General features: G+C 40.8%; 2 protein-coding genes across 7 annotated transcripts in view; one reads left to right on the top strand and one right to left on the bottom strand.

Annotated features, from left to right (window-relative positions):
• SERGEF (secretion regulating guanine nucleotide exchange factor) overlaps positions 1-5112 on the top strand; it is a 140604-nt gene extending 135492 nt beyond the window's left edge. Inside the window, exon 11 of the mRNA XM_066551201.1 lies at positions 2877-5112. Within this exon, the coding sequence (XP_066407298.1) occupies positions 2877-3067 (191 nt within the window). The 3' untranslated portion in view covers positions 3068-5112. The remainder of the gene's footprint in view (positions 1-2876) is intronic.
• The window catches only part of KCNC1 (potassium voltage-gated channel subfamily C member 1), a 123131-nt gene that overhangs the window by 5572 nt on the left and 91567 nt on the right, over positions 1-25992 (bottom strand). Inside the window, exons 3-4 of one of the 6 annotated variants that reach the window (XM_066551195.1) lie at positions 16125-16313; positions 11945-14154 (exon numbers count right to left, since the gene is read on the bottom strand). The exons of 1 other annotated variant lie outside the window; for it this stretch is intronic. In XM_066551195.1, coding sequence (XP_066407292.1) covers positions 14018-14154; positions 16125-16313 — 326 coding nt within the window. In that variant the 3' untranslated portion in view covers positions 11945-14017. 4 more of the 6 variants (XM_066551196.1, XM_066551197.1, XM_066551194.1 and 1 more) reach the window with 4 other exon arrangements.

The following is a 25992-nucleotide window of genomic DNA, read 5'->3' as shown; positions in this document are numbered from 1 at the left end:
TAGATGTGCTAATACACATCGTTCTAATGCTCTTCCATGCTGGGAAGGTCTGGCACAGACATAGAAACAGAATTTTCTTGTGGAGGCATGTAGGGCTGCTGGTTCTGTGTTTTTATCAGCAATAAACTGGGGGATAAAAGCAATCAGAAATAAAAGAAGAAAAGGAAAAAAGAAAGGGAGGAGGACATGGGAAAAGGAAAAAACCATTAAATGGTGCCCTTTGTCCAGAGGCTAGCCATTAGCTCTTCTTAGGATTTGCCTTTAACTCTGCAGATACTCCTTTTATGTAATTTTTGAAATAGATGCTTCATTACCTTCAATCTTCACTGACTTTCACATCTCTGCCAGTGATTCACTCACTTGTTCCCTCCTGGCCACTTTGACCACACTCATTTTGTCCAGCCCACCTCCAAGTTTTGTTAATATGCTACTGTCCAAAAGATGGACTTGGTGTGTTTTCTGCACATTCTGCTTTCTCTGACACAAGTCAGAGAAAGTCAAGCATCTGGCTATTTCTATGTACAAACCTTTCACTGAATCTTCTACAGGCAGGTGTGATACAGTTACACCTTCCATTTGCACAGCAAAAATTCTCTGCCTTTTGGCTTTCCTGGTTCTAACTTGATGGTGCTGAGAAACATTTTTGTGGCTGTCATTCCGTATCTGTCAGCTGCCCTTTCATCTCTTCAGATTTCTGCCATCTCTCCATGGATGTACAAGGCATTTTTGTGTCAGACCATTCATAAATCCTACTTACTTTCTATTTTTCTTTTGCCAGTTTTCACTCTTGTCCCATTTCATTGACCTTAGAGGTCACTGGAGTCATGTAGAAAAATCTGTTTTGGTGGCCTTTTGACATGCTTGGAGAAGTAAAGTATAGAAAAGACTCCACAATCATTGTTTTAGGAAAGATGTTCTTGTCTAGGGGGTCCCTAGCTTGTAAATTTTTCTATGATGTTTTTTCAAAAGATGTTTCACTGGGTATGTTTATTAATTTGAGAAGTTAATGTCCTAATGCACTGTTTCTCTGACTATTTATTATAACAATAATGTTCCACTGAGCAGTTTGTAATACAAAGTGACCAGAACATTTCTGGTTTCCTCTCTGTTGTCCTGATGGGACAGGATGAGAAAAGAAACAAGAAACTCTTTAAACACATGTAGTGAGTCTTCATAGAAGCATGTAAATTCTTGTAGTAATCACTGGTGTCTAGTTACAAAAAGTTACCACTGTGATCTTATTAAAGTTAGGGCTTGTTGCATTCTCTTTTCATTACATTTCTAAGCTTGGCTCATTCTGCAGGGTTCACATATTAACTGTGCCAAAAGATGTCTTTTCTTAGGTGCAGCTTCCTTGAATGATTAGTCTGAGATGTGTCTCTAGCATGGGCTTGAGTTGTCTTTTTTTTTTCTGTGTTTTAATATTTACAGAAACATTTTTACCTGGAACCTTACCAAAAAGCAAAATTCCCTTAACCTGTAGGACACTCTGATTTTTAAATGGGGTATATTGCCCACTCAGATTTTGGCACTTTTTGGCAGCACATGTGAGTGTATTTGGGGTGTAGGTTGTGCTGTCAATATTGCACATGCACAATCATGAGAACATCTGGTGCCTCCTGAGATAAGAGATGCAGAACTAATGTATCAGGTGAGATGTGCCTTGCCTACTGTGATGTTCTGGTGGTGCTTTGTTGTGTTCCATTGCCTTAAAGATTGTCAGGAAAATGAAATGTCATTGCTTAGTTACATCTGGCTTCAGTACTGGCCTCAGTAATGTTTACAGTTCATTGCAGAAGAGGAGAACATCAATATACTGATAATGTAAAGAGAGCAGAGAACAGTGAAATGTTACAGGATTTGCAGGGAAGATGGCCCTGCTAGCTTTGCAATAATCTGTTTCTGAATTTTGAAAAGTAAAATCGTGACTGAGATTGGAGTTTGTGAATTTTGGCAATTTTCTTCTCATCATTTGGAATCCAGAATGCTACTTCCTGCTGTTATTACCTGCTGTTTTTCAAAAATAACAATGGCATCACAAACATGATTATATGGCAGGATGGCTTTTTTTTTTAGTACAGAAAGTCACAGTCTCTGGCAGCTAAATAAGGAATAGAAAATAGAGAATAAATAGCACTTGTAGTTCAGAATAAGGAGGTTTTGGTGGATTTTTTATTATGCCAGCAAAATTTGCATGTTGTGCTTCAATAAAGAGTACTATGGGGTAGTAATAATACATGAGTTGTTATTTGGGATATGAAAGAATAGATATTACAAAAATAAATAATCAAGAGGAAAAGTAAGAATAATAAAAGCAGTGAAATTATGTCAAAGCAAGCCCAAGAGGTAGGATGATTAAGAGTAGGGCAGGCTGTTGAAGACTTGTATTTAAAGGAAAGAGGTGACATGTGAACTTGAAGCTAGGAATGAAATGCAATGTGGCTGAACTGTGGCTCTGTGTTGCCCAATCCTGCAGATCATGCTGTGAATGAATAAAGTCACTGCTCTTGATTTATCATACTTCTGCTTACTAGGGGAAACTTGAAAGAGATTCTACATCATTTCGGGGAGGGCTCTTAAAATGCAGAGAGATTTCTCTGGGCTCTGCATAAGTACTGAACTATGTATTTACTAAGGGATTTTCAAGTGTCTTTGTTATTTTGATCTCTCTTCTGTTGCTAACAATATGGAACAGGATGGAGAATCAGTCATTTGGGTTTATTTACATTTTGAAGAAAACCAGAATATTTTTCCCACCTTAGCAGAATTTCTTAGAACCTAAACAGAAAATGACTTGACCAATCTGCTCCTCAAAACTAACCAAAGCTGTTGTGTTTCTGTGGTGTTTATTCTGTATTTTCTGTCCTCTCTTACAGGTGGCCAGTGCTTCTCTTGGGGATGGAATGAACATGGGATGTGTGGTGATGGCACAGAAGCAAATGTTCATGTCCCAAAGCCAGTCAAAACTCTTGGCTGTGCAAAACAGATCTTAATTGGATGTGGGGCAGGACACTCCATGGCCCTCTGTCAAAACTCCTCACTAGACCCAGCACACCTGGAATCATAACATCATGGATGTGGATGGACATCTTTGGATTGTGTAGCTCAGAGGCACTACAGGGGAGCTGCCCATGATTAACAGTAGTTGGAAACTGCAGCTATTTTTCCTAAATCCCAAAGGAACGACTATGCATAAAAAGCTGTAATATTTTAAAAATTGTTTCCTGGGTTCTTGCCACAGGAATTGACTTTCTTACCCACAGACAGAATTACAGACATTCTGCCTGGATGCAATACAACTGAAGACAGATTTACATTTTCTTGTTCTTCTGAGAAGTCTTTGAGGAAGAAACTGACTGCTTAATGGCTTACTGATGTATAAATTCAGTCTGAAGAAATAGTCTCACAAAGGTGGTTTTTGTTATTGTATCTTTACATCATGAAATTTTTCACCTTCCAACTTCTACTGCGGTTGTGACCTCCCAGCAGCTCAGAAAATTGTGTCACAGAGAAATGCCAGTGAAAGTGGCTAGATGCATGCACAGTTTTTAAGCAGAAGATTAGGATTAAAAGAAAAGAAGCAATATAATTTAGAAGGCTGGCAAAAAGGGAAAATGAGGCCCTTTTGAACTAGCTTTGTCTTGATTAAACTGTGAAAGGAGCAATATTTTTCATCGATTATGTTCTCTGCCAGACATCAGTTTATTATAGATTTACAGGGATGCAGACCTGCATAAGTTATCACTAACTTGCAAACCAAACCTGAAGTTTCTGAAGCCACTGCTTAGGGAAGGAAAACTTCTAAGAGCTCTTAGAAACATTCAAAAGGTTCCTATCAAAGGGCATAAGTCAGTTGTGGCTGCTGAGGACAGCTTGATCCAATGTAGCTCCTGTGTTTCCATCTGCCTTGGAATAGGAAGACATCAAATCTAACCAGAAAGATTTTACAAGTTCTCCAGCCTAAAAGGCAGACCAGAATGCTCCTGATAATTTCAGGTTAGTTCTCACTTCTGTTTTGCAGCCCAACAGATTTGCTATTTCACAGCATGCCCACAGCACTTGTTCCAGGTGGGGGTTTGACAGAGAACATAGGCCTAGCACTTGTAGGGGAAAGGAAAAAGTGTAAAATGAGATGTGTTTGCCTGTTAGTAGGAAAATTTTGGAAGCTATTTATAAAACAGGTTTTTTTTTCCATACAAATACAGTGGATGCCATTAAACTGGGTGTTTACCACCCACAACACTTACATTTGCTGTGGTATTTAACGTATTTCAAGTTCTAAATATAGAGAATTCTACTGTGTAGTAAATGCACCTTTTAATGGACCTACTGTTGCTAAACAGTGGTTTAATTTTTAAAGCAGGCTTGCCAAGGAAGAAGCCTTACAGAATTGCAGAGTGCTCAGAGAAAGGCTCTTAGGAAATAGGACAGGAAGACCTTCTAATGATGTATCAGGTTACACATGAAGGGAAGGAATTAAGGTGATAATATGGGCTGCATGGGTTTTTTCACCCTTGATTTTACAGCAGTTATAGTTCTTGGCTTGACTTTCAAGAGTATTTTATTTTTCTATTCAACAGATGAGAAACTTGAGCAGACTATGAAGTTGATTTTAACTATTACAGATACCAAAAGAATAATCAAATGGATCCTCTGCAAAATATGTGGAATTAAGATTTCTGTTGTAAAATGGTTTTTTTTAATCCATGTGTTAGTTGTGGCTCTTCATGGCAATATACTGTTCCAGGCTGTGACCTCTTGCACTTTTAATTATCTAAGTTGATATTTATTGACTGTTCTCAATGCCGCTTTCTGGATACCAAAGCTTCTCTATTATATGCACTGAACAGTTTCTCATGCTCTCTTTCACAGTCTTGTCAGAGGTTTCTATTTATGATTTCTGCAAAATCTGTCTACCAAATAAACGTGTTCTCTTGCTTCAGTAATCATCTCCTCTAAATAAGTCTGTTCCTTGATTAATCATGCCAATATGTGCCTTACATGAGGTTTACTGGACTGGACATGTTGTGACTGTGTGTGCTGTAGCTGCAGTTCATTGCAGAGGAGTCCAACAAATTATGTAATAAATAAATGTGAATTGGGTATTTGAAATTGTTTTCAATTTTTCATGCCTGTAACATGAACACACTTTTGGAACGCAAGGAATGATTTGGGGTGATATGGTGAAGAAGCAAAGGAGTATGTGAGTTTGTTCCTGGTCCTGATCTGGTGTTTCATATCTGCATCTGATCTTCATCTTTGAAAGGCGGGAACTGCGTTTTTCTCTCCTTTGTTGTGCCTATATAGCTTGAAGACTTTGGGAAGTAATGACTTTTCTTGACGTAGTGAGGGCTTTGTCATCAGTCAGGGCTTCTAGGTGCTGCTGTAGTACAGAGAGTGAATAGAATTCATTGTAAAAGGTACATGGCTGAATGTCAAAACCAAGTTGCTGCTCATTCTTTCAGAAGTGAATGCCCTGTTTTGTATGTCAGTGGCTTTGTTTGCAGAATAAAGCACTGTACAAAATCAGCTATGGCTTTCTCTGTGAGGAAGGGAGCACACAGTGAAAAGTTCCTAATCAAGTGGAAGAAGACAACTTTCCATGCTGATATTAAGAGTTTATGACTGTTGCCTGTTGATAATCCTCATGGATAAGGTCAGTCTCTGCAAGGCAAAATGCAGACCCAGTGTGCTCTGATTCATAGAGTTCTTTAACAGGTCTTCTGTGGTAAATGAAGCAAGAAGCCTGTTACATAAGCATTCTGCATTCAGGTTCAATTGGAAATGAACTGACAAAGTTTATAATATATATATATATATTTACAAAAAGACACTGGAACAAGTTAACCACGTGTCTGTGCAGCTGCTCTCCCCTCCTGTTTTCTGAAGATAAGTAAACCTGCCAGTGAGCTGACATTCATGAGAGAGAACAAGTTGTGAACTGCTGACCTTCAGTCCAGAGAATTTTCAGGCCTTTTGGTGGAGGGGGGAAAGAGAAGAAAGCTGTTGTGTGCCTTTCTATTATTTGAAGTCCTAAGAGATCTGCAGATGTACTCATGAAACCTCCATGTGCACCTGCACAAGATGCTCCTGTTCCAGTTCAAAGAATGTTGGTAGGATGATGTGTTGTGTCAGAAGTTTCTGTCTCTTGGCAGATTTTTTTGGGCCACTTGGTGGTCACTGATGTTATTTGACTTGGTGTGGCATTCTGAGTTATTTGATGCATTTGTGCTCAGCGTGCCAGGCTCTGTATTTGAAGTGTGTTCATTTGAAAGATGGAAGATGGTTTGCCCAGTCACTGCTCCTTATACAACACTGACTTCTCTGTCTGCATGTGGGCAGTCCTTTTGGTGTCTGACTAGTCTTACCATCTGCAATCACCACAAAGGTCACTTCTGAATGAGTGACAGGAGCTTTTTCTCAGCTGCATGTTTTGGGCACAGAGAGATTGTGGGGAGGGTGGGAGAAAGTGATTTGATTGTGCTTTTTATGGCATGTGTTGAGTCGTGAGACTTAGAAATGAGGATGGACAACGGATCAAGGAGATCTATTTGAATGTACAAGAGAAAGGTGACCATGGAAAAATATTTAAATGAATGGCAATAGAGAGCCTGATGCAGTCATCTAAAACATAGGGAAAAGGAGGGGGAGGACAGAGCCAAGATACAGCTCCTGAGGACTGAATAATCTCATGACATAACAGCATTCCAGCCTGCCGGTGTGGTGGGAGTGAGATGAGAGACAAACTATTCTGTTTCATAGATGTTATTCTTCTCCCATTGTTTATTTATAATAATGTGAGTTGTTGACCTGCAGTGTTTGGGTGTTTTCTCATCCATAGCATATCTTGAAATTTCCAGTTCTCCTCAGCAAAAACAGCAACATCTGTCTTCACCTTGCAGACTCAGAAATACTTTGATCAGGCCTCTGGTCTAGTCCAGCATTTAATCAAATACTTACTGTTTTTTCCATTTGATTCCATGAACTCTGGATCTGATTTAAACAAGACTTAAGTAATTTTGGGACTTCCAGTTCCTTTTTCCATGTTAGAGATCAAGACAATGAGAGACCTTGGTCACTCTGAGCGATTTTGATATTTTTATGGTGCATGGTAAGTCTTGGGCTTTTTCTTTTAGCTAGTTATTTTCTTGAAAAGGACTCCAGAATTTTTTTATCAGTATTTGAGTCCTGCTTATGCTATTTACTACTAGCTGAAAATTCCAAAGGCTTGGAATGGATACAGCCTCGGGTTGAGAATAATTTTGTGTGGTTTTGATTGTGGTTCAAAATGTGCACAGTAGAAAAGTGGCACTTATATGGAATTTGCTGACAACTCCAGCTGACACAAAAATAATTGGCCACTTTTAACTTTTTATATATTAATATCTTGATACATGTGCAAAAAAGAGGCAGTACATGCTTTGTTCTTTTGCTTTAGCTTTTGTGCTGTTCTTATTTCCCAGTTAATGCTGATCTTGCATGTTTTGCTCTATGTTAGCAAGAATAATAGCCTTGAATTTAAATGCTTTGCTTTTCTGGAAATGGCCTTCTACTGGGTGAATATAACTGAAGATGTAGGTCTGTATCATATGTGCCTTTGAAGCTAATTTGAAGGAACTGCATGTGTAGAGCCCTTGTTGTTTTGTAACCCATTTAGATGTTAAAGGACTGAAGTCAGGCACAGTCTTGAGCTATTTGTGCATTTCATTCAGGTTCATCAGTCAGTTGTCTCAGCATTCACCTGTTTTTAATGCAGCAGCAGTTTTTACTCATCAGTGCCTCTGTAAAACATTGAAATAGAGTATGTGACTGAAAATATTCAGCAGTGAAAATAGTCTCTGTATTTGAATCATGGCCTGGATGAACCATGTGTTTCCTTCTGGGAGAGTAAGGAAGCATAAATTTAGAGTATTGGGAGAACACATTCTTCAGCTTGATTGGAAACAAGAACAACAAAGTAGTTATGCCTGAATAAAAGCTGGCTGAAAGAGGAGAAAATTCAGGGGTGACATTTATTTTGCAAAATTTTCTCTGGCATTTTTGTTTTGTGACATGTTGGATTTTGTCTCATTTCCAGATGTACCTTTGCAGTTTGGTAGGGGTGCAGTGTAAGTCCAATTCCTGTGTTGGTTAGCCTCTCTCTCAGTCTGTTTCCAACTTCCTCATCTGTTTCCAGGCTGCTTTGCCTGTAGACCACCTGATTATCCAGATACTATGCAGTCTTTGGAGGGAGTTCTGTCTTCAGGTTTTGGGGTTGAGAGTTGTAAGTAGAGTTTCAGAATGTCAATTCAATATTGTTCCAGTACTCCCTCATCACCAGAGTTCTTTTAAGTATATGTGAACACTTTGCTAGCAGATAGCAGACTGCATTTTTACTTTTTTTTTTTTTTTAATTTAGAAGTGAGGCCAGGAATTGGGAGATTTTTAATGTTCTGACATGACTTTAGTTTTTGGCTGCAAATGTCAAGTGAGTTTAGCTTTTGTTTTGTTTTTACTGATTTGAATGCGTGAAGACATGTGGTACCTAAATTAGGGCAGCAGAGGAGTTGCCAATCAGTAATGAAAATGCTCTGTCATTTTAACTGTGTGGGTGCTTAATAATTTTCCATAATAATTCTCTGCTTTAAAGTACAAAAGAAAAGGGATTCCTACAGGGGCATTGTGTTCTTCTGCAGACAGGGAAATATGGCATCTTTTAAATAATGAAGAGATGCTTCTCTCCTCTGGTGCCTTAATTCTGAGTAGATTATAATAACTATTCCTTCTTAAATATGGCTTTTCCTCTTTTGACATCAGAACACTTTAAAAAGAGCATAATGACGCAGAAACAGAAGCAGAGGCACAAAAAATTAAATTGGCCCAACCAAGGTAACCCAGCATGTCCACAGGGGAGTCAAGAATAAAATTCCCATTTCCTGAGTCCCAGGCCAAGGCCCTACCTTGTAGGCTAGTGGCTCTTGAGGATTATTTTGAGTTAATCTCACTGCCATTCTTTCCCTCTCTCCTTGCTCTTCTTTCCCACTCTCCGCTGCTTGCTGTTTCCACTGCTCCTGCTTGCATAACCCATTTTCCAAACTCATCCTGAGTCCTTCTCATTTCCCACCTCCTGAGCTACTGCCTTTCCTCCAGTCACCCACTTGCACTGACACCACCCCAGCAAAGCGTGGCCCCTGCTGAGCTGCTTTCCCTGGGCTTAAGCCTTGCGTGCTCTTGTGCTGCTGTGACTCACAGTCAGCAGCCTCTGCACAGGCTGTGTCATCCCTGCTAAGCCCTTTGAGTCCAGAGGCACTGCAGGTACCTCAGAGTGACAGCTGAGCTAACACAAATGTAACATTTTGCCTTTTGCTGCCCAAGGAATCTCTAGCTTGGGCAGCAGGAAAAACGACAGAACCCTCGGAGCACACACTTTTAATATTTGGTGTCTGGAGATGTTTGGACCTAGGCACTTGTATGAAGTTTTTTAAATGTTCAGGTGAATGCTGAGAGTGGAAAACCTGGCTTTGCCAGGCTGAGACAGGGAATATATCTTGTAATAGCATTTGCTTTATCAGATAACAAAAGTCAAGGGATGCAGTTCTGGACCTGTTTTTTAACATTTGGTTAAATTTGAATTCAAATATTGTTCTTGATTGCAAATGAACATTTGTATTTCCCTAGGAGAAAAACTGGGCACTTACAGTCCTAGATGAATGCAGAGGCTTTGGGAGTCCTGAACAGACAGGTATTTTATGCCCAAACTCAAGTAAGTGAGTGACTTAAAAATAACCTGCATCATTTAAGCATGTTTTCCTGAAGTGAAGGTAGTTTGTGTGTGAGCTCAGAGGCAAAGTTCCTTCCAGGATTTATATGTAAAGCAGAAAAGTATGCTGCCTTGTTTTGAAATTATGAAAGGGATATGCAAACTGGCAGGGTAATATCTTCAGGATATCTTTTTTGTAGGCAGCTTTGTGCTCAGTTCTTTTTTGAATGCTCTTGCCTTAGCCCTGCTTGCTCTCTTCTGTATTTCAGTTGGCTCATTTGTCCTAGCAGACATTTGTTTCAGTGATGTATTTTCTTTTTGGCCCTGAAACTTTAAGGAGAGAGGAGGCAATTTACATGAAAAATCACTTTATCCAGATTAATGACTGCTGCACTTGACTGTTATCACAGTGGTTTTAGCTAGGGTTTTTTGGTTTTTTTTTTTTTTTTTGGTGGAGTGAGAAAGCAGAAACCTCTTCTCAGAAATTTCTTCTGTCTGAAATTTCAATTGTGGAGACACATCAGGTTGGTCCAGAAAAAAGGAGTACCTTCATGCAGTCAGAGGAAAAGCTCTATATGTAGAAGTTGTGGTTGAGCTTTAAATATTAGCAATTAATAAGCCACTAATTACTTGCCAGTGGGTACAGATGAAGGGCCAGCACTGGGTCTTAGAGCTGGGAACTCACTGCTAAAAGCTGAGTTTACAGAGGAGGAAGCACAGATGTTCCTTTACAGCTGGAAACAGGCAGAATATAACTGAGCTGCAAAACCAACTTCTGCTCTTACTTGCAATGGTGTGAACTCAGGAGTAGCTGGTGGCATTACTGAAGCCTGAAGTCAGAATCTACCCGCATGGATAGTTTTAATGCTTTAATAAAGACACGCACCTCCTGTAGGGAGAGGGGGCAGGCATGAAGGAGTTAATGTTTTAATCATAGTACCCAAGCAAAAGCTCCTTAACTGCAAGGCAGCTGGGACGATGTGGTAAATTTCCCTTAGGATTCAATGCAATAACTTGTGAGATTTTCCACTTCTCTTGTTTCCCTCACCCTGTGTTGTCAGAGCTGCCACTGTTGTGCAAGGGGAGCTCTGGGGTCAAACAGATCTTAAGCATTATAGCATCTCTTGAAGGGCAGTGGATGGTTCTGTTTCTGAAGGGTTTATAGAAGTCACCCAGAAGACGTGGTTACCTCAAATCAGACTGAGCAGAGAGGGGAATCTAAATTAAAACGAGAGTGAGGAATGTAAAATGTAGCACAGAATGACAGTTGTCCCCAGCCTGTCCTCTAAGGCTCAGATAGATGCAAAGTGCAGTGGAAGGTGAAGACCTACATAGGATTTACAGGGCTGAATTGTTGGTATTCCTTATGGTAACGGAGAATTAGCACTGGGCCCTTGAGTCGCTGTTAAATAAAAAATGGGATAGATAAATCTATTTCTGGATTCTTAATACGTTATAAGAGGAAAAGTTGTTCATTAAGCAAATCCTGGATGAATCTGGATCTTACCTCTGGAGGTAAGAAATTTATCTTCTGAGAATGACGGCATAGAAACAGTGTGAGAAAAATAGTTCTTGGGAGAAACTAAAGCAGAAATCAAGTGCTTAATGCTGTATCAAGGACTACAAAGGAGTACTCTAATTATGTACAGCCTTTCCTCTATTCCTAAAACACAGCTTGAGGTCTTCCTTGTATTTCTTTTGGAGTAGAGTTTTGTGATGACAAGGTCCTGCTGCAGTTGGGGGTTTTTTGTGTATAATTTAGCACTTACCAGAGCCATGAGCGTTTCTTCTGTTTGGTTTTTTTTTTTTTTTTGGGTTTAATCTCTACTTCCTTCAGGCTATAGGGAGGATACTATTCCTTTACATTTCCATTCCCGTCAGTAGTTGCAGATGCTGTAGGTTGCCTAGAAGATTGCCAGCTTTTTTGAAGTTCCTCACGTGAGGATAAAGATGTGTATCCTTCCTTTATAGAAGTACTTTACCAAAATTGCTCAGTCAACTACAATGCTGTTGGCACATAGTCCATGGCTGTCATTTGTAGCATCTAAAATGAAACTTAATCCCATTGTGTTTCTCAGATCTTACTGGTGCATGTTTTGTGTGGCAAATCAAGTGTGACTCGGACACGTGGATTTCTTTCCGTTTCGGATCAGGTGAAGTGGTGTGGCTCAGTGATGAACAAGTGAAGGACAGGGCCCGAAGAAGTAAGAAAAACTGAATTCATTTAATCAGCTAAAAAGACAAACATTTATTATTGTTGGGGAGGGAAAAGGAAGATACCTAGATCATTATAGGGGTTTTTAATCTTCCCTTGTAAAATTACTAATGGTGTGAATTCTTTAGACATCGGTTGTATCAAGTGTTTGCAGGCTTCATTTATTATCTACTAACCAAAATTAGCATTGTAGAACCAAAGCAATACCAAGCTTTTCTCCTACATTTCTGTTGAGAACACTGTATTTATTCAAGATTTTAGAAGCAAGTCTCTGGAAACCCCTGATTGCTTCAGAAAAGGATTCCCCTTTACACTATACAGCAGGCACTGAAACCATGATACAAAATTTATTTTCATGCTAGAATTGTTTTGCATAACATTGTGCATGCATTTTACTCAGTACTAAATTGCATACAATGCTGTTGTCTTGTTTCTTAAACTTTGAGACCATTTATACTTGAGTATTTTCCTGATTTTGTACTATAAGTCCCAGTTTTAAAATAACACCTCTTTGTTTAAAATTCATACTGATTACTTAATATGAACAATTTATGAAGGGTCTTTACGTTGGATCTATACATCGATAAAATACAACATAACCAGAGCTGGAAAATTAACCAGCTCTTACTGTCAGGTCCGAAGGAAGGTCCCATGTGTCACAAGCATGCCAACAAAAACAGACAGGAAAAAGTTTTTCTTATTTTTTATACACTTCTAGCTGGATTAAAAGTTCTTGATTTCCATGTCGGTGTGATGAACTGTGAAGGCGTGGTCAATATGACCGATGACTGCCTGATTGCACTTTTTAAAACCATTACTCTTTATCTTGTATACAAAAAGAAGCGATCCATAGCAAAGAAATGTACAGTTTTATAATGTTTTACATTTTCGCTACAACAATGTATGTAAAAGTAAAGAGCTTTGAAAGAAAATATATAACTTTGCTTTTTTTTTTCTTTTTTCTCCTTAATCATACATTTGCAGTGTTTCTTGTGTGTGTGTTGTTTTGTTGGTGTTTTTTTTTTGTTGTTGTTGTTTTTTTGGGTTTTTTTTTCATTTTCATTTTTGTCTTCATGCAAGTCATGCTTTGGAACAAAAAAATAGATTAAAAAAAAAGAAAGGTCTTCTACAGTTTTGTTACATTTTGGCCGTAGAAAAAGCCTGCATCTCTAGTACAACTCCAGAACCACGAAGAATCATCCATAAAACCTGCATGGAGCGAGTTAACTTTGTCCAAATGAGAAGGTCTTCTATGCCTGCACAGTTCCACAGAGATGTTTATTAGCCATCAATGTTCATCTCCATCTTGCCTTGTCAGGTCACTCTGACTGCCTCTGTTGGCATATATTTAGCAATGACTGGACTTTCTTTGCAAAGATCTGCATGTAAAGAATACAATCAGTACTTGAGCTTCTTCCCTGCGCTTTTCACATCAAGCTCGGCATCTTAGTGTTAAAGGAAGGAGGAAAAGGTGAGATAGCTACATGCAGAGGCAGCCATATTCTTCTTCAACAGGATTTTTTTTTCCCATGCAGTCAGCCAGACTGAGACCTCTCTACAGTGTGTCTGAGTATTGCTTTCAGCTTAAAATAGGTGCCCATGCAAAGTTTCATCCTACTGTGCTCGTTTGCTCAAACTCCTGCAGGGTTCCTATGGCTCAAAAATATCCTGAGAAAAGCAAAATCTTCCATCGTTGGCATGTTTCAGCATCGACTAAACGCCTAACCCATTCCATACAGAGCCAGTAGATCCACCATTAGCCACAATAAGCATAGACTAGCAGGATGCACCAGGAAGGAAGCCATCTGGTGCATCTACCCTTCATCCTATGTAGTGATACCATGCAGCACGTATGGCCCACCAGTGCTACGCCAATGCCTGCCTATTGTCATCTGAGTGCTATTTAGGAGTGTTGTCACCTAAGCATCAGAAGTAACACCGTTTGCAGCGGGTGCTACTGTGAGACATTGCATCTTCAGACTTAGTCACCTGGACTATATGCAACATCGCATAGGCTAATTGAAAGTAAAGCTTTTTAGACCATTCTCTGCTACTGATCCATGCTACAAAATAGATGGGATGGGAGACCAAGAACGTCTCACTGGGCTAGGAGAGCTGTAGGGCGCAGACACTGAGGATAATCCTATCGCTTTTCCACTTATGCCAGCTATGCTGTTAAGGCTCCGTGACATTTCGTAACCTTCATTTAAAAGAAAAATGCAAAGTACAGCATTGGATCAATGACAGAATGGACTAAGAATGAGGTCAACATCGTAGCCAGTTCAATAGCATCTGCATGCACGGACATGCCGAGAGTAGTATCGCTTGCAACATGACTCAGAAGGCCGTTGGAATACAGAAAAAATTTAAAATATATACATTAAAAAAAAAAAAATCATCATTTCTCAAGATGGTCAGGCTATGTAATTGATCCTACAGGCAGCAACATGGTTGTACCCTAAAAAAAAGAAGAGTCAGTGGGAGGGATTTTCTATGTCTCCGTCATACACTCACACATACCTCTCCCTTCCACTTCATGCATTGTGACCTCAGGCAAAATTAAGGTTTGTGGTATCTTTGTGGGGCAGGAGGGGGACAAGGCAGCAAAATCCATAGAATTGAATGTGTTGCTGTAGAGATACTACTCCTTTGTTCTCAGCATTAAAAAAAAAGAAAAGAAAAAGAAAGAAAACAAAATTGCATGCATTCAATTTCCCTCCCTCCCTCCCCCCTTCTTTTTCAGGCATGCACGTAAACAGCTCAGCAAGTGTACAGAGAGTTGCACAAACTATGGATGAAATTCTGTTGGAACAACAATTAAGATGCTCTCAACATGTTTCAAACAGGCCAACAATATGCTGACGTATATTACTCTTTAGCCAACCAGCCTCTGTTTCATTCAGGAACGAGAGGAGGTTGCAGTGCATCATGAAAACCATACATTCCCCATCCCAAAGGATGTGCCATTTGGAGTGTTCCCCTGATCCACTGGAACCACCTGAACTCGCCCAGGCTGAATGAACACGGCCAATGCTTATCCAATACAGAATCAAGTAAAACGCTTTGCTACAAAGGTAAATTTTAGAGGATATACTTTCATATGAAAGTCTTGTGGTCCTACTGTATCTTTGTTGATGATAAGCTTTAGACTTATAAATACATACACTATCTATAACTGGCATTTACTATAACTATTGCCCATCATACAATGGCACATGAGAATTCCATACTCCATACTCAGTGTATGGTTATGTCATACAGTCTTTGCAGTTTTAAAATATTGACTCTATCTTATACTATATACAGTACACCAGTGGTAAACACTGATTCGAAGAGAGTGAGTTCTTTTCCAATTTTCCCATTCCTTTGATGCATATAGATGTAGATCTAATTTTGGGTTTGTATGGTTGCCTCACATTAAATTATTTAGCAAAACAGTCTCTTTTAAGAAGGGAATGCTTTTTTAATGGGATTTTACTTCTGTTGCTAAATAGATTATTCTGGCCATTAGCAAACTACTTCTGAGAGATTCATACCTGTCAGAAGTCTGAGAAACTAACTAATAATGATTTATTTATGAAAGGATTTTAGATGGATTATTTTCTGATTTTAAGAAACCTGTGCCAACAGATGTCCATGCTTTTCTTTCTCTCTTGAACTAACCAGCTATGAATATCCAAATATTTCATTTTAGTGCTCTGTTAAGGTCACTAAATAATAATTTCTTATTTTCTTGAGTATGTTTTGCTTTTGTGTTTTATCTGTTCTGTCTGCCACCTCCAAGTCTGTGCTCCTCAGAGTCTGATAAGCTCTGTGAGCTTTCCAAGTGGCAAACTTTCATTGCTATGATAGATACATTAATTGGTCTCTCCTTATGGGATGGGCTAATTTAAGGACATAGTAGAGCATCCTCCACTAAAGCTTCCTGCACCAGCTGGGGTGGAAGACTCGACTGCCTAGCATATCTGCACAGGGTAGTTACAGCTCCTCAGGCTTTTCTTTCTGAAAGAAATAGGTTAGAAACTCCAAATGCAGACATCAGGTGGTGGTTTCCAGCCCAAACGTGCATCTCTACAGCAAGCGCACTATCGCGTGCTACAGCTAAGCTGACTTTCTCTTAGTTATTTAAACCAGTTGCTAGCTATGTGGTACAGGGCCCCAGCTACATACCCTTTCTTATTCCTCCATCAGGCGGGCAGGGATATTCCCCGGTTGATAAGAGGAAGCAGGGTCCATATCTCTCCCGAGTGCCAGAGCGGGTAAAGGGCAGGCCCTCATCAGGCGTAATAGCCTGGTCTATGTGGGGACAGTCTTCGTTTGCCAGCGCCGCCTTGGCCACCTCACCATTCAGTTTCGAATCTTCAAACATATAAGCAGAAGGCTATTGAAACACTATGCACTGTTTATTAGAGTTCCAGCTGCAAATTAAGGGTTCACAGCTAAAGACTTCTATAGCGACACTCTAAAAGGTAGCACATCTGTCCTAGACACTGCGTACATGTGCACTGCACCAAAATAAAATAAAGTCTGTTAAGTGGGAGGAGAAACAAAAGATGATCTCGTTAGGTGTGACAGCAGCCACCTGTACGTCCGCACTGAGGGGCCCTTTCAGAAAGGGGCGTGCAGTGGTTCCTAGTCCTGCGAGCAGAAGACCGCGTTAGAAATCAGAGTATGTTTTTGCATGACATTGGATGGTGCATGGATGACCTGTTTGTCATGGAGCCTACTGTCGCTCAGAGCTCTGGAGAGGCAGTGGACTGAGAGTTGTTTGAGTATTTGAGTATATTCTGTTTGTGCTGGTTTACACCTGTGTGCAGTATTACTGAGGGGGAAATTCCTGCTCTTCCCCTCCCCAAAATTTACCCAGATGGTTTTATAGCATCTCCAGTATCAGTCATGCAGAATGGCTGTACACGTTTTAGACACACAGAGTACGTTACTATGGAAATACGACAGCAGAACGTGGATTTAAAGAAAACCCAATCCATTTTCTGATGTTCTCCTCTGAAACACATACAGTATTTGCAATGCCACCACAGGACACTACATACACAAAACACTACAGCAGGCCATGAATTTGGAAACTAGATAGATTAAAATTTACTCTTGTCTGTAAATAGTGACAATAGGTTGTCAGATTTGCCTATTTTGCTCCACACATTCCCATGAGGATAGACTGAGAATCATATGTTTTCTCTGTGTGACTGGGTTTTACATTTATAAAACAATTTAAAGTGCTATTTAGTGTAGGATTTTTTTAGGGTTTTAAAGTGCAAATTAAGTGTATTGAGAATATACTCGAAATATGGCACGGCTCAATATGAGTATTTTGGTTGAAGGGAAGAAAAAACAGTCAAAATGTGCTTTCTGAAGCTCCACAAATGCTGAGATATGTTAACTGAGCAGTACTGGCAGCATCCTACACCTCGGTTGCACAATGCTTATTACCTAGACACTGTAAGGCAATGGGTGATCCTGCAAGTCTTTAAGGAAAGAAATTCAATGGATAGACTTAATTTCAGTTCCCATTCTACATTGATGTATTAGCTTGTTCTAAATGCTATATAATATCATCATTTAATTTGCAATTGTTTTGAAGCCAACTAATAAAACAAGCCTCAAAGAAAAAAAAATACAGTTAGGTAGAGTTTGGAGGTATGATTTTGATCCTCTGATGGACAACAGATAGGTAGAAGGCAGAAGCATTTTCAAGTTATGTTTGTTACTTTACATACGCGCGCACACACACACACACACACACACAGGTGTACATGACATGCACTGTGCACCTATCATGCACCAGTAATTGCATTCTAGGCCTTAATTTTTCTTCTATTTAGGTGTCACTGGTTTGTCACAACATAAACTGTCTTTGCTGCACATCTCACCTCTGCCTCCATTTTTCTTTGTGTAGAATCAGCCAATTATTTCCCCTGAGAGGGATGTAGTAATGTTTTGTTGTGTTCTGTGAGCAATGAAATAATTAGGTCTCTCAACACATTTAAAAATGTGGCAAAAGCTGTAGGGGCGTTTTAATACTTGTAGACACTAATTTCAATAGGATTCTTAAGTTTTAAGGTTTCACTGCATTGCAATTTCTTTCTGTTCATAAGAATCACTATTTAATGCCACTCTGAACAAAAACCTGGCACGGCTGCCATAGAAACCGTGACACTGCAGGTACTGAGCCATGTATTTAAAAATCACTTAACTGTGTTTGGGGAGAGCTGCAGTCCTCCTGGGGAGGAGCAAAGAACTGGGCTGCTTCATAAGCCTCTACTGCTACAAGCTGGTAGCTCTAATCCTGAAATGAGGCAGCTGAGTCAGCAGAGCTCTGCACTGAAATCTCTGAGACAGTCACGGCTGCTCCTGAGCCCAGGTTTGCAAATGAAATTCTTGGTGATCAAGGGCAAATTGATCCATTCAGGAGCTCAAAACAAGTCTGAGCAGAGTGGTTGTGGGTCAGGCTGCTCACTGGTAACAGCCATTGATTCTTTTGGGAGCAGCTTGCAGGCTCTGTTGTGCTTGAATGGCAACAAAATTGACCTTCTTCAAATTAATTTCTTAAATTGCATTATAAATCTCTAGTAGCTTGAACTGGAACTTGCTCTTACAGCCTCTTCAGGGTCCCTTAGCACTGATGATTTTTCCTCTATGCTTGTTAAAATTCCACAACCTTGTTATTTTATTTCCATTCAAGAGGAAAAGAACAGAGAAGCTGGAGATGTGGGCAAATTACTGAACTATCCTATTAATGTCCCTTGAACATTACAGTCATGGGCCATGCCTCGGGGATCACATTCTGGATAGCCATGCTAATCCACAATGACAACTTGGGTGAATATTTAGGAAGCAGAGAAATTGCCAGCACAGAACACTGCATCTATTGCTGGTGTATATAAGTAAGTGCTAAGTAGAATAGTTGTGTTCCAAACCACTGGCTACAGCACCTAATTCTCTGGAGGTGTGTGATTAGTCTGTTACAGGAGTAAAGAAAACATAAACATCACTGATACCATCAGTCCACCGTTAGAAGTTCCCGTTGTTTTAACTAGCAGATTGACATGCTGAACAATTTTAGGAATAAGGTCTAAAGATGGAATGAAATTACATTATTTCAGGTTGATTTCTTAAATTTCTATTTACATGTTTGCTTTTTCCAAGACTGACCCTGTGTTTGAGAACTCCAGATAAAGAAAAACTGTGCAAGCATTGCTGTCTGGTGACTCTGAGTCCAGTTATACTAATGACAACTATTTCTAGGTGCTTAAAACTTCTAAGGGTTGATTTTGGCCTAACAAACTCATGAGCCCTTCCATCCCTGCTAGCAGAATTGGAATTAGGCTCATACAGCATTTTTTGTTCTTTAGGTTCTGTTCTATGAAGAGAAGTCAATATATCATCTCTGTTTTACAGATGGGTAAAACTACCATGCAGTGAGGTGACTTGCCTACTGCTAAGAGGTTATTTACAACACTTGCCTACTGCTAAGAGGTTATTTACAACAAAATCTTCTGACTCTCAGCTTGGCACTTTATCTCCCTAATTGTCCTATCTGTGAATACCTAGCTAACTGCACCAGCTCAAAACATTCTCCTGCAGAGATTTGGCTGAGAGGGTGAAGAAAATATTCAGCATATTTCCCAGGTGAATAATTTGTGTCACAACTACATCATTTGTGTGGTTTCCACTTGCTTTTTTTTTTTCCCAATCTCATCCCTCTTCATTTGTAGAAAAGTACATTAAAATGCCTTGTGTGTTTCCAAGCAAATGCTGGATTTCAAAATGGGGGGAAAGAATTCTGAAAAATATCCCTATTTAGGAGAACTGCTGGATTTTGCATTTAAGTACTCTGCTTATTGTGGAGAAGCACAGTAGAGCTGCCCATGTACCTGCTGCTCCATTACTCATCTCTTTTGCCACAGCAAATGGTTGTAAATTGTTACAGTGGTTTTACCAGTGCTGCTGGTTTTGATTATAATCAAGAGTCTGACACTGACTCTCCAACTATTTGAATTGCACCTTATGTTCAGAGTATCAGTGGACATAATTGTATGATACGTTTATTGACCTCAATCTATGCTTAGAAATGTGGCACTTGGGCTGAAATTGTTCCTGCATGGGGAAAGTCACCCCAGTCCTCTTCCCTGGAGCAAACACTGCCATTCTCCAACAGCTGCCAAGAAACAAGTTCATGGCCTACCCTGTAGGTATTGTCAGAAGTCATGTTGGGGTCAGGGGTGGTGGCAATTCTCCCTGCTTCATCTCAGGATTGTAGCTGTGCCCCCAAACCCCCACGTCTTCCTCTCCCATGTGTTTACAGACATGTGCAGTGGTCACTTACTCCAAAGACTGGATGAGTTGAAAGGTACTCTCAGAGGGGATAATTTTCAGTGTTTACAGGATCACTTCGACTGAAACAGCGTGGAGAGAAACCCCACAATCCATAGCAAGGTATCCAAGCATAGTTACCCACGAGTCAATGTCTGAACACATGCACAGTGACAGATTTGTCCACATTCTGCTAAAGAAAATGGGGTTTTCTCAGCTCTAGATCAGAAACAGAGCAAATAGGAGACATAGTTTTGGGGTTTTCTGGTCAAATGAGGTGACTGACAATTTCCTCCAGAAGAACAGAGAAAGTGTTGCTCCTACCCTTGTTTAAAGATTGAAAGAGATAAGGACAGAGCTTGAGTACCTATAGCTTTCCTAAACAGACATTGGGTGACTTCAGAGCTTGTTTGGAGGGGAGGGTTTGACAGGCAGGAAGAAGGCAGGAGCAGCTGACAACAGGGCCAGGAAAGTAAGTTTCTTGAAAGATGAAGATCTTGCTGCTGAGGAAGTCTTCTCTGAGTAAAGTTACATTTCACATCCCCACCCTATGTACACCTGAAAATTAACCCACCACTTCTCTAGATCTCAATGGTGCTCTTATAGTCCTGATCCATACCTGGGACTGCCATTATTACTGTTTGTGGATAGTCCCAGCCCTGATCAACTGAGTGTCCTTTGGTTCTTTTTCAGAACATGAGGGTCATTTTCATTTTAAATGTGCCATTAATGTTTACAGTAGCTGCCTGAAGAGTTTTATGAAGAAGGATCTCCATGAGATTCCCTAAGAGCAGAGACCTTTAATCCAGCTGACTCCCTGAAGAAAGTATTGGCATGTGTTCCATGAGTTAATTACTCTTCTATATTTCAGTCCTGTCACACTCTCCTGGTGATGTAAAAGGATTGTTACTGTGGCAAACATTATCTGTGTCATACTCTGCTGGCAATGGGGAATTCTTCTTGAGAAGATGGGTTTCCCTGGCTTTTGGGATCGTGACAGAAAGCTACAGGAGCAGGGGTGGCACAGCTGAGGTGAGGGTGGAGAATTGCTGTGCTCTAGCTTTTCTTAGCTACAAGGCTCTTATCTGGAAGTGGGAAGTAGAGCAGCCGTGAGGCTGCTGGAGGACAGATTTTCCCAGCTGTCTTTTTCTTAAGAAAAAAAAAGCAAGGATTTTACATTCCTTTTTGCATCCTGGTTTTGCAGCAGCACTTTTTGCCTGATAATTCTTGTGTTAAGCAAATGATTATGATTAAAGTAGGAGTAGAAATTCAAGTAATCAAAGATATTTACTTTCATTTGTGGAGGAGTTAAGAGCTGCTTGCTATCTGAAAATATCCATTGACTTTATATACCTAGATTTTACTTCCCAGGTCAGCCAGCTAGGGAATATACCTCACTGGACCTGTTGTTTGTGAACAGAGAAGGGCTTGTGGGTGATGTGATGGTTGGAGGCATCTTGGACACAGGAATCATGAAATGATACAGTTTCTGATTCCTAGAGAGTAGGAAAGTGGGGTCAGCAGAACTGCTACCTTGAACTTCTTGAGGCAGACATTAGGAGCCTGGTTGACAGAGTCCCTTGGGAGGCAATCCTGAAGGGTAAAGAAGTCAGGAAGGCTGGACATTTTTCAATAAGGAAATCCTAAAGGCACAGGAAAAGGCTGTCCCTGTGTGCCAAAGAATGAGCTGGTGAAAGGAGACCAGCCTGGCTGAACAGGGAGATTGGCTGGAACTCAGGAAAAAACAGGGTGACTTTCCCCTCTGGAAGAATGGGAGGCAGCTCAGGAAGACTACAGGGATGTCATGAGGTCATGCAGGGAGAAAATTTGAAGGGCCAAAGGCCAACTAGAATTCAATCTGGCTACTGCCCGAAAAGACAATAAAAATCTTTCTATAAATACATTAGCAACAAAAGGAGAGCTAAGGAGAATCTCCATCCTTTATTGTAGGGGGGATATATGGTGACAGGGGGTGACCAAAAGGCTGAGGTATGTAACACCTTTTTTGTCACAATCTTTAATAGTCAGGCCAGTTTTATTCTGGGTCCCTGAGCTGAAAGACAGGAATGGGGAGCAGAATTAATCTCCCATAATCCAAGGGGAAATGGTCAGTGAACATTAAGACACAAGTTTTCAGGCCAGAGGGGTCCACCCAAAGGTACTGAGGGAGCTCATGGAATTGCTTGCCAAGGCACTTTCCATCCTTTATCAGCAGAACTGGTGTGCTGGGGAGGTTGGCAAATGTGACATTGAGTTACAAGAGTGGCCAGAAGGAGGATCTGGGGAACTTCAGGCCTGTCAGCCTGACCTTGGTACCTGGGAAGGTCACTGAGCAGATTGTCCTGAATGCCATCATGTGGCACATGGAGGACAACCAGGGGAATCAGGCCTAGCCAGCACAGATTTAGGAAACACAGATCATGCTTGGCCAACTCCTATATATCCCATATCCCATATCTCCTTCTATAACAAGGTGACCCACTTAGTAGAAGAGGGAAAGGTTTTCTACAGCATTTTCCTAGAGAAATTGTGTGCTCATAGCTTGGAAAAGTGCACTGTTCATTGGGTAAAAAACTGTCTGGATGGCTGAGCCCAGAGACTGGGGGTGAGTGGATTCCATCCAGCTGGCAGCTGGTGCCAGTGGTGATCCCCAGGGCTTGGTGCTGGGGCCAGTCCTGTTCAAAATCTTTATCAGTTTTGTGGATGAGGGGATGGAGGCAGCCTCAGTCAGCTGCAGACACACCAGGCTGGCTGGCAGTGCTGATCTGCTGGAGGGCAGGAAGGCTCTGCAGAGGGATCTGGACAGGCCGCATCCATGGCTGAGGCCGGCTGGGTGAGGGTCAGCCAGGCCAAGGGCCGGGGCCTGTCCTTGGGGCACAACAGCCCCAGACAGGGCCACAGGCTGGGGCACAGGGGCTGGGACCCTGCTGGGCAGAAAACGACCTGGGGGTGCTGCTGACAGCAGCTGGACATGAGCCAGCAGGGCCCAGGGGGCCAAGAAGGCCCAGGGCATCCTGGCCTGGATCAGCCATAGTGCGGCCAGCAGGACCAGGCAGGGATTGTCCCCCTGTGCTGGTGAGGCCACACCTTGAATCCTGTGTCCAGCTCTGGGCCCCTCACTGCAAGAAAGACATTGAGGGGCTGGAGTGAGTCCAGAGAAGGGAAATGGGGCTGGTGGAGGGTCTGGAGCACAAATCCTGTGAGGAGAGGCTGAAGGAGCTGGGGGTGTTCGGCCTGGAAAAAAGGAGGCTCAGGGGAGACCTCACCACTCTCTGCAACTGCCTGGAAGGAGGCTGGAGCCAGGTGGGCTCTATTAACAAGTAATAGGACAGAAGGAAATAGCCTCAAGTTGTAGCTGGAGAGGTTTTGATTGGATATCAGGAAACATTTCTTCACCAAAGGGGTTGTCCAGCATTGGAACAGGGTGTCCAGGGAAGTGGTCAGGTTGCCATCCCCAGGGTTATTTAAAAGTTGTGTGGATGTGTCACTTTGGGACATGGTTTAGTGGTGGACTTGCAGTGCTGGGTTAGAGGTTGGACTTGATGACCTTAAAGACCTTTTTCAACCTAAAGAATTGTGTTATTCAATGATTTCTCTTTGAGATGTTGCATGGAAAGGAAGTACTTACAGTTAAATTCCCAACTCTCTTGAGTCTCTTGAAGTCAAATTCCACTTGTGTTAGCAAGTTGTTTCTGTTTTAGTTGCCTGGATAGTGTTTACTCTGCATTAATATTCATTGTCCACTCATCAATTGCATCACTATAAATTACTGTATTCTTTTATGCTGGACTGCTTGAAAACTCTGCTGTGCTTCTTCACTTATTAAGAGATGGTCAGAGCATAACAGCAAATCAGGTAGTAAAGGAACTTCACACCGAGACAAATAAGCTTTTCTTGAGTTAGTACATGACTATAGTGATTTCTGAGTTCCTGACAATTAAGAATAAGCAATAAACTTCATGCTGTCCCTCTGGAAAGTGATCAGAATGTCTATCAGCTACTTTTTACCATTCTTTAAAACTAGTTTATGGGAGTAATTGGGGAAGATTGTAAAACAAAATGGTTTGCTCAGGACATCATTCAGCAAAGTAACAATTATGCTTCTGTGCCAGACAATCTTTGGCTACAGAAATCAATTTTACAGGCTACAGAGCCTCATACAGGATTAAGAAATGTGAATCCCATGGGTGGAGACTCATTTTTGTTGTTTAATCAGGTCCTCAAAGTGAAAGGGATATAACTATATTACATTAGAAAAAGAACTATGTAGAAGATATGTTAAACCACAGACAAAGGATGACAAAATGATGAAATGATGACTTGGAGAGTGTGAAAGGAAGTTTAGCAGAGAGAAGAACAGCATAGAAAATATGGGTTTAAGCCTTTGAAAATGAGCAATGATATGTTGACATAGGCACCATTGGTTTTTAAATGAGAGTGACAAGAATCCTAGATTGGTAGGTTTGGGAGTGTTTTCTTCTGGAGAGTAATGAAAATTAATTTTTCCCATGCAGACTATCTGAAAAAAAAGAAAGTAATTTGACTAAATAGCTCTATTTTCATACCAAGTACTTACTCTTTGCATTAATACCTCGCATCAGGTTTTGTGTCACAACCTCTGTGAAGTTACCTATAGTCTGTGACATTCCTGGTTCTTTTGCAATAAAGAAATGTTTTGTAATCTCCTCGGCTGCCCAACATGGAGCTCAGGTTGATGGGAATTGGAGAAAAACTTCATAGAATAAAATGTGACAGTCTGTAACATACACAAGTCGCAAGCAACGTAGAGCAATAACAAGTAAATGTTAACAAACAGAGCGAAAGAAAGAGAAAAAAGAGAGAAATGTGAACATGTAAAAGAATTAAGATTCCTATATAACAACTTCATTTTAGTTACCCCAATATTCTAAGGCCATTAAAATCAATATCTAGGTATGTTTATTATAGTTTCCTGGTTTTTATATTACTGCATATTTTGAAAGTTCTGAGTACTGAAGGACTTTACACTGCACGAGAGCAGAATTTAGTATGCTACATGAATTACGCAGAATCCTTCCAACCCAACCTACCTCTTTAAAATTTACTCACCACCAGGGTCCCTCCAGGAAGCCGTGTCCCCCAGGAAAGGCACTCCAGTGACGGTGGTGACCGTCTCTCCCAGTACTAACTCGGCCAACATAGTAACGTCACTCCCAGAGAATATCACCCTTCACAGGTACTACTTCTTGAAGTGAGGTGACAGTATGTTGGCTGCCTACCTACTGGTACTGCTAGAGAAGTACAGGAGCTCTAGGAAAGTCGATCCAGTGCATCTTGCTATTTACAGGCATTATTGGATATGTGCTTAATGCAGTGCTGAGAACGGTTGCTTCTGGAAATCCTGCATTGCAAAGAGCTCTGGAAGATCCTTCCTAGTTTCATCCTGATCCTCTTGGGGGTTTACTTATACCTACCCTGAACATCTGAGAGTCTCACTAACACCAGGGGGATCATTGACAGGTTACAGGAAAATGCAGTCAGGTGAGTCATGTTACCACCTTATATTGCTGCTCTGAGGAATACAGTATGATGATCTATACAGTATGGAAGGTGTCTGAGACATGGAACGTGGATGAATGAATACAAAGAACAATGACAGCAGGAATGGTAGAGTGCTTGTTATTCTGGCTTTGTGTTTATATAAACAGACAAGCAAGTCAACAAAAGG

This window comes from Molothrus aeneus, chromosome 6 (genome assembly GCF_037042795.1).
Source record: "Molothrus aeneus isolate 106 chromosome 6, BPBGC_Maene_1.0, whole genome shotgun sequence".
Classification (NCBI taxonomy): domain Eukaryota; kingdom Metazoa; phylum Chordata; class Aves; order Passeriformes; family Icteridae; genus Molothrus; species Molothrus aeneus.
Note: the sequence above shows the minus strand (reverse complement) of the source record. Positions and strands in the feature narration are given on the sequence as shown.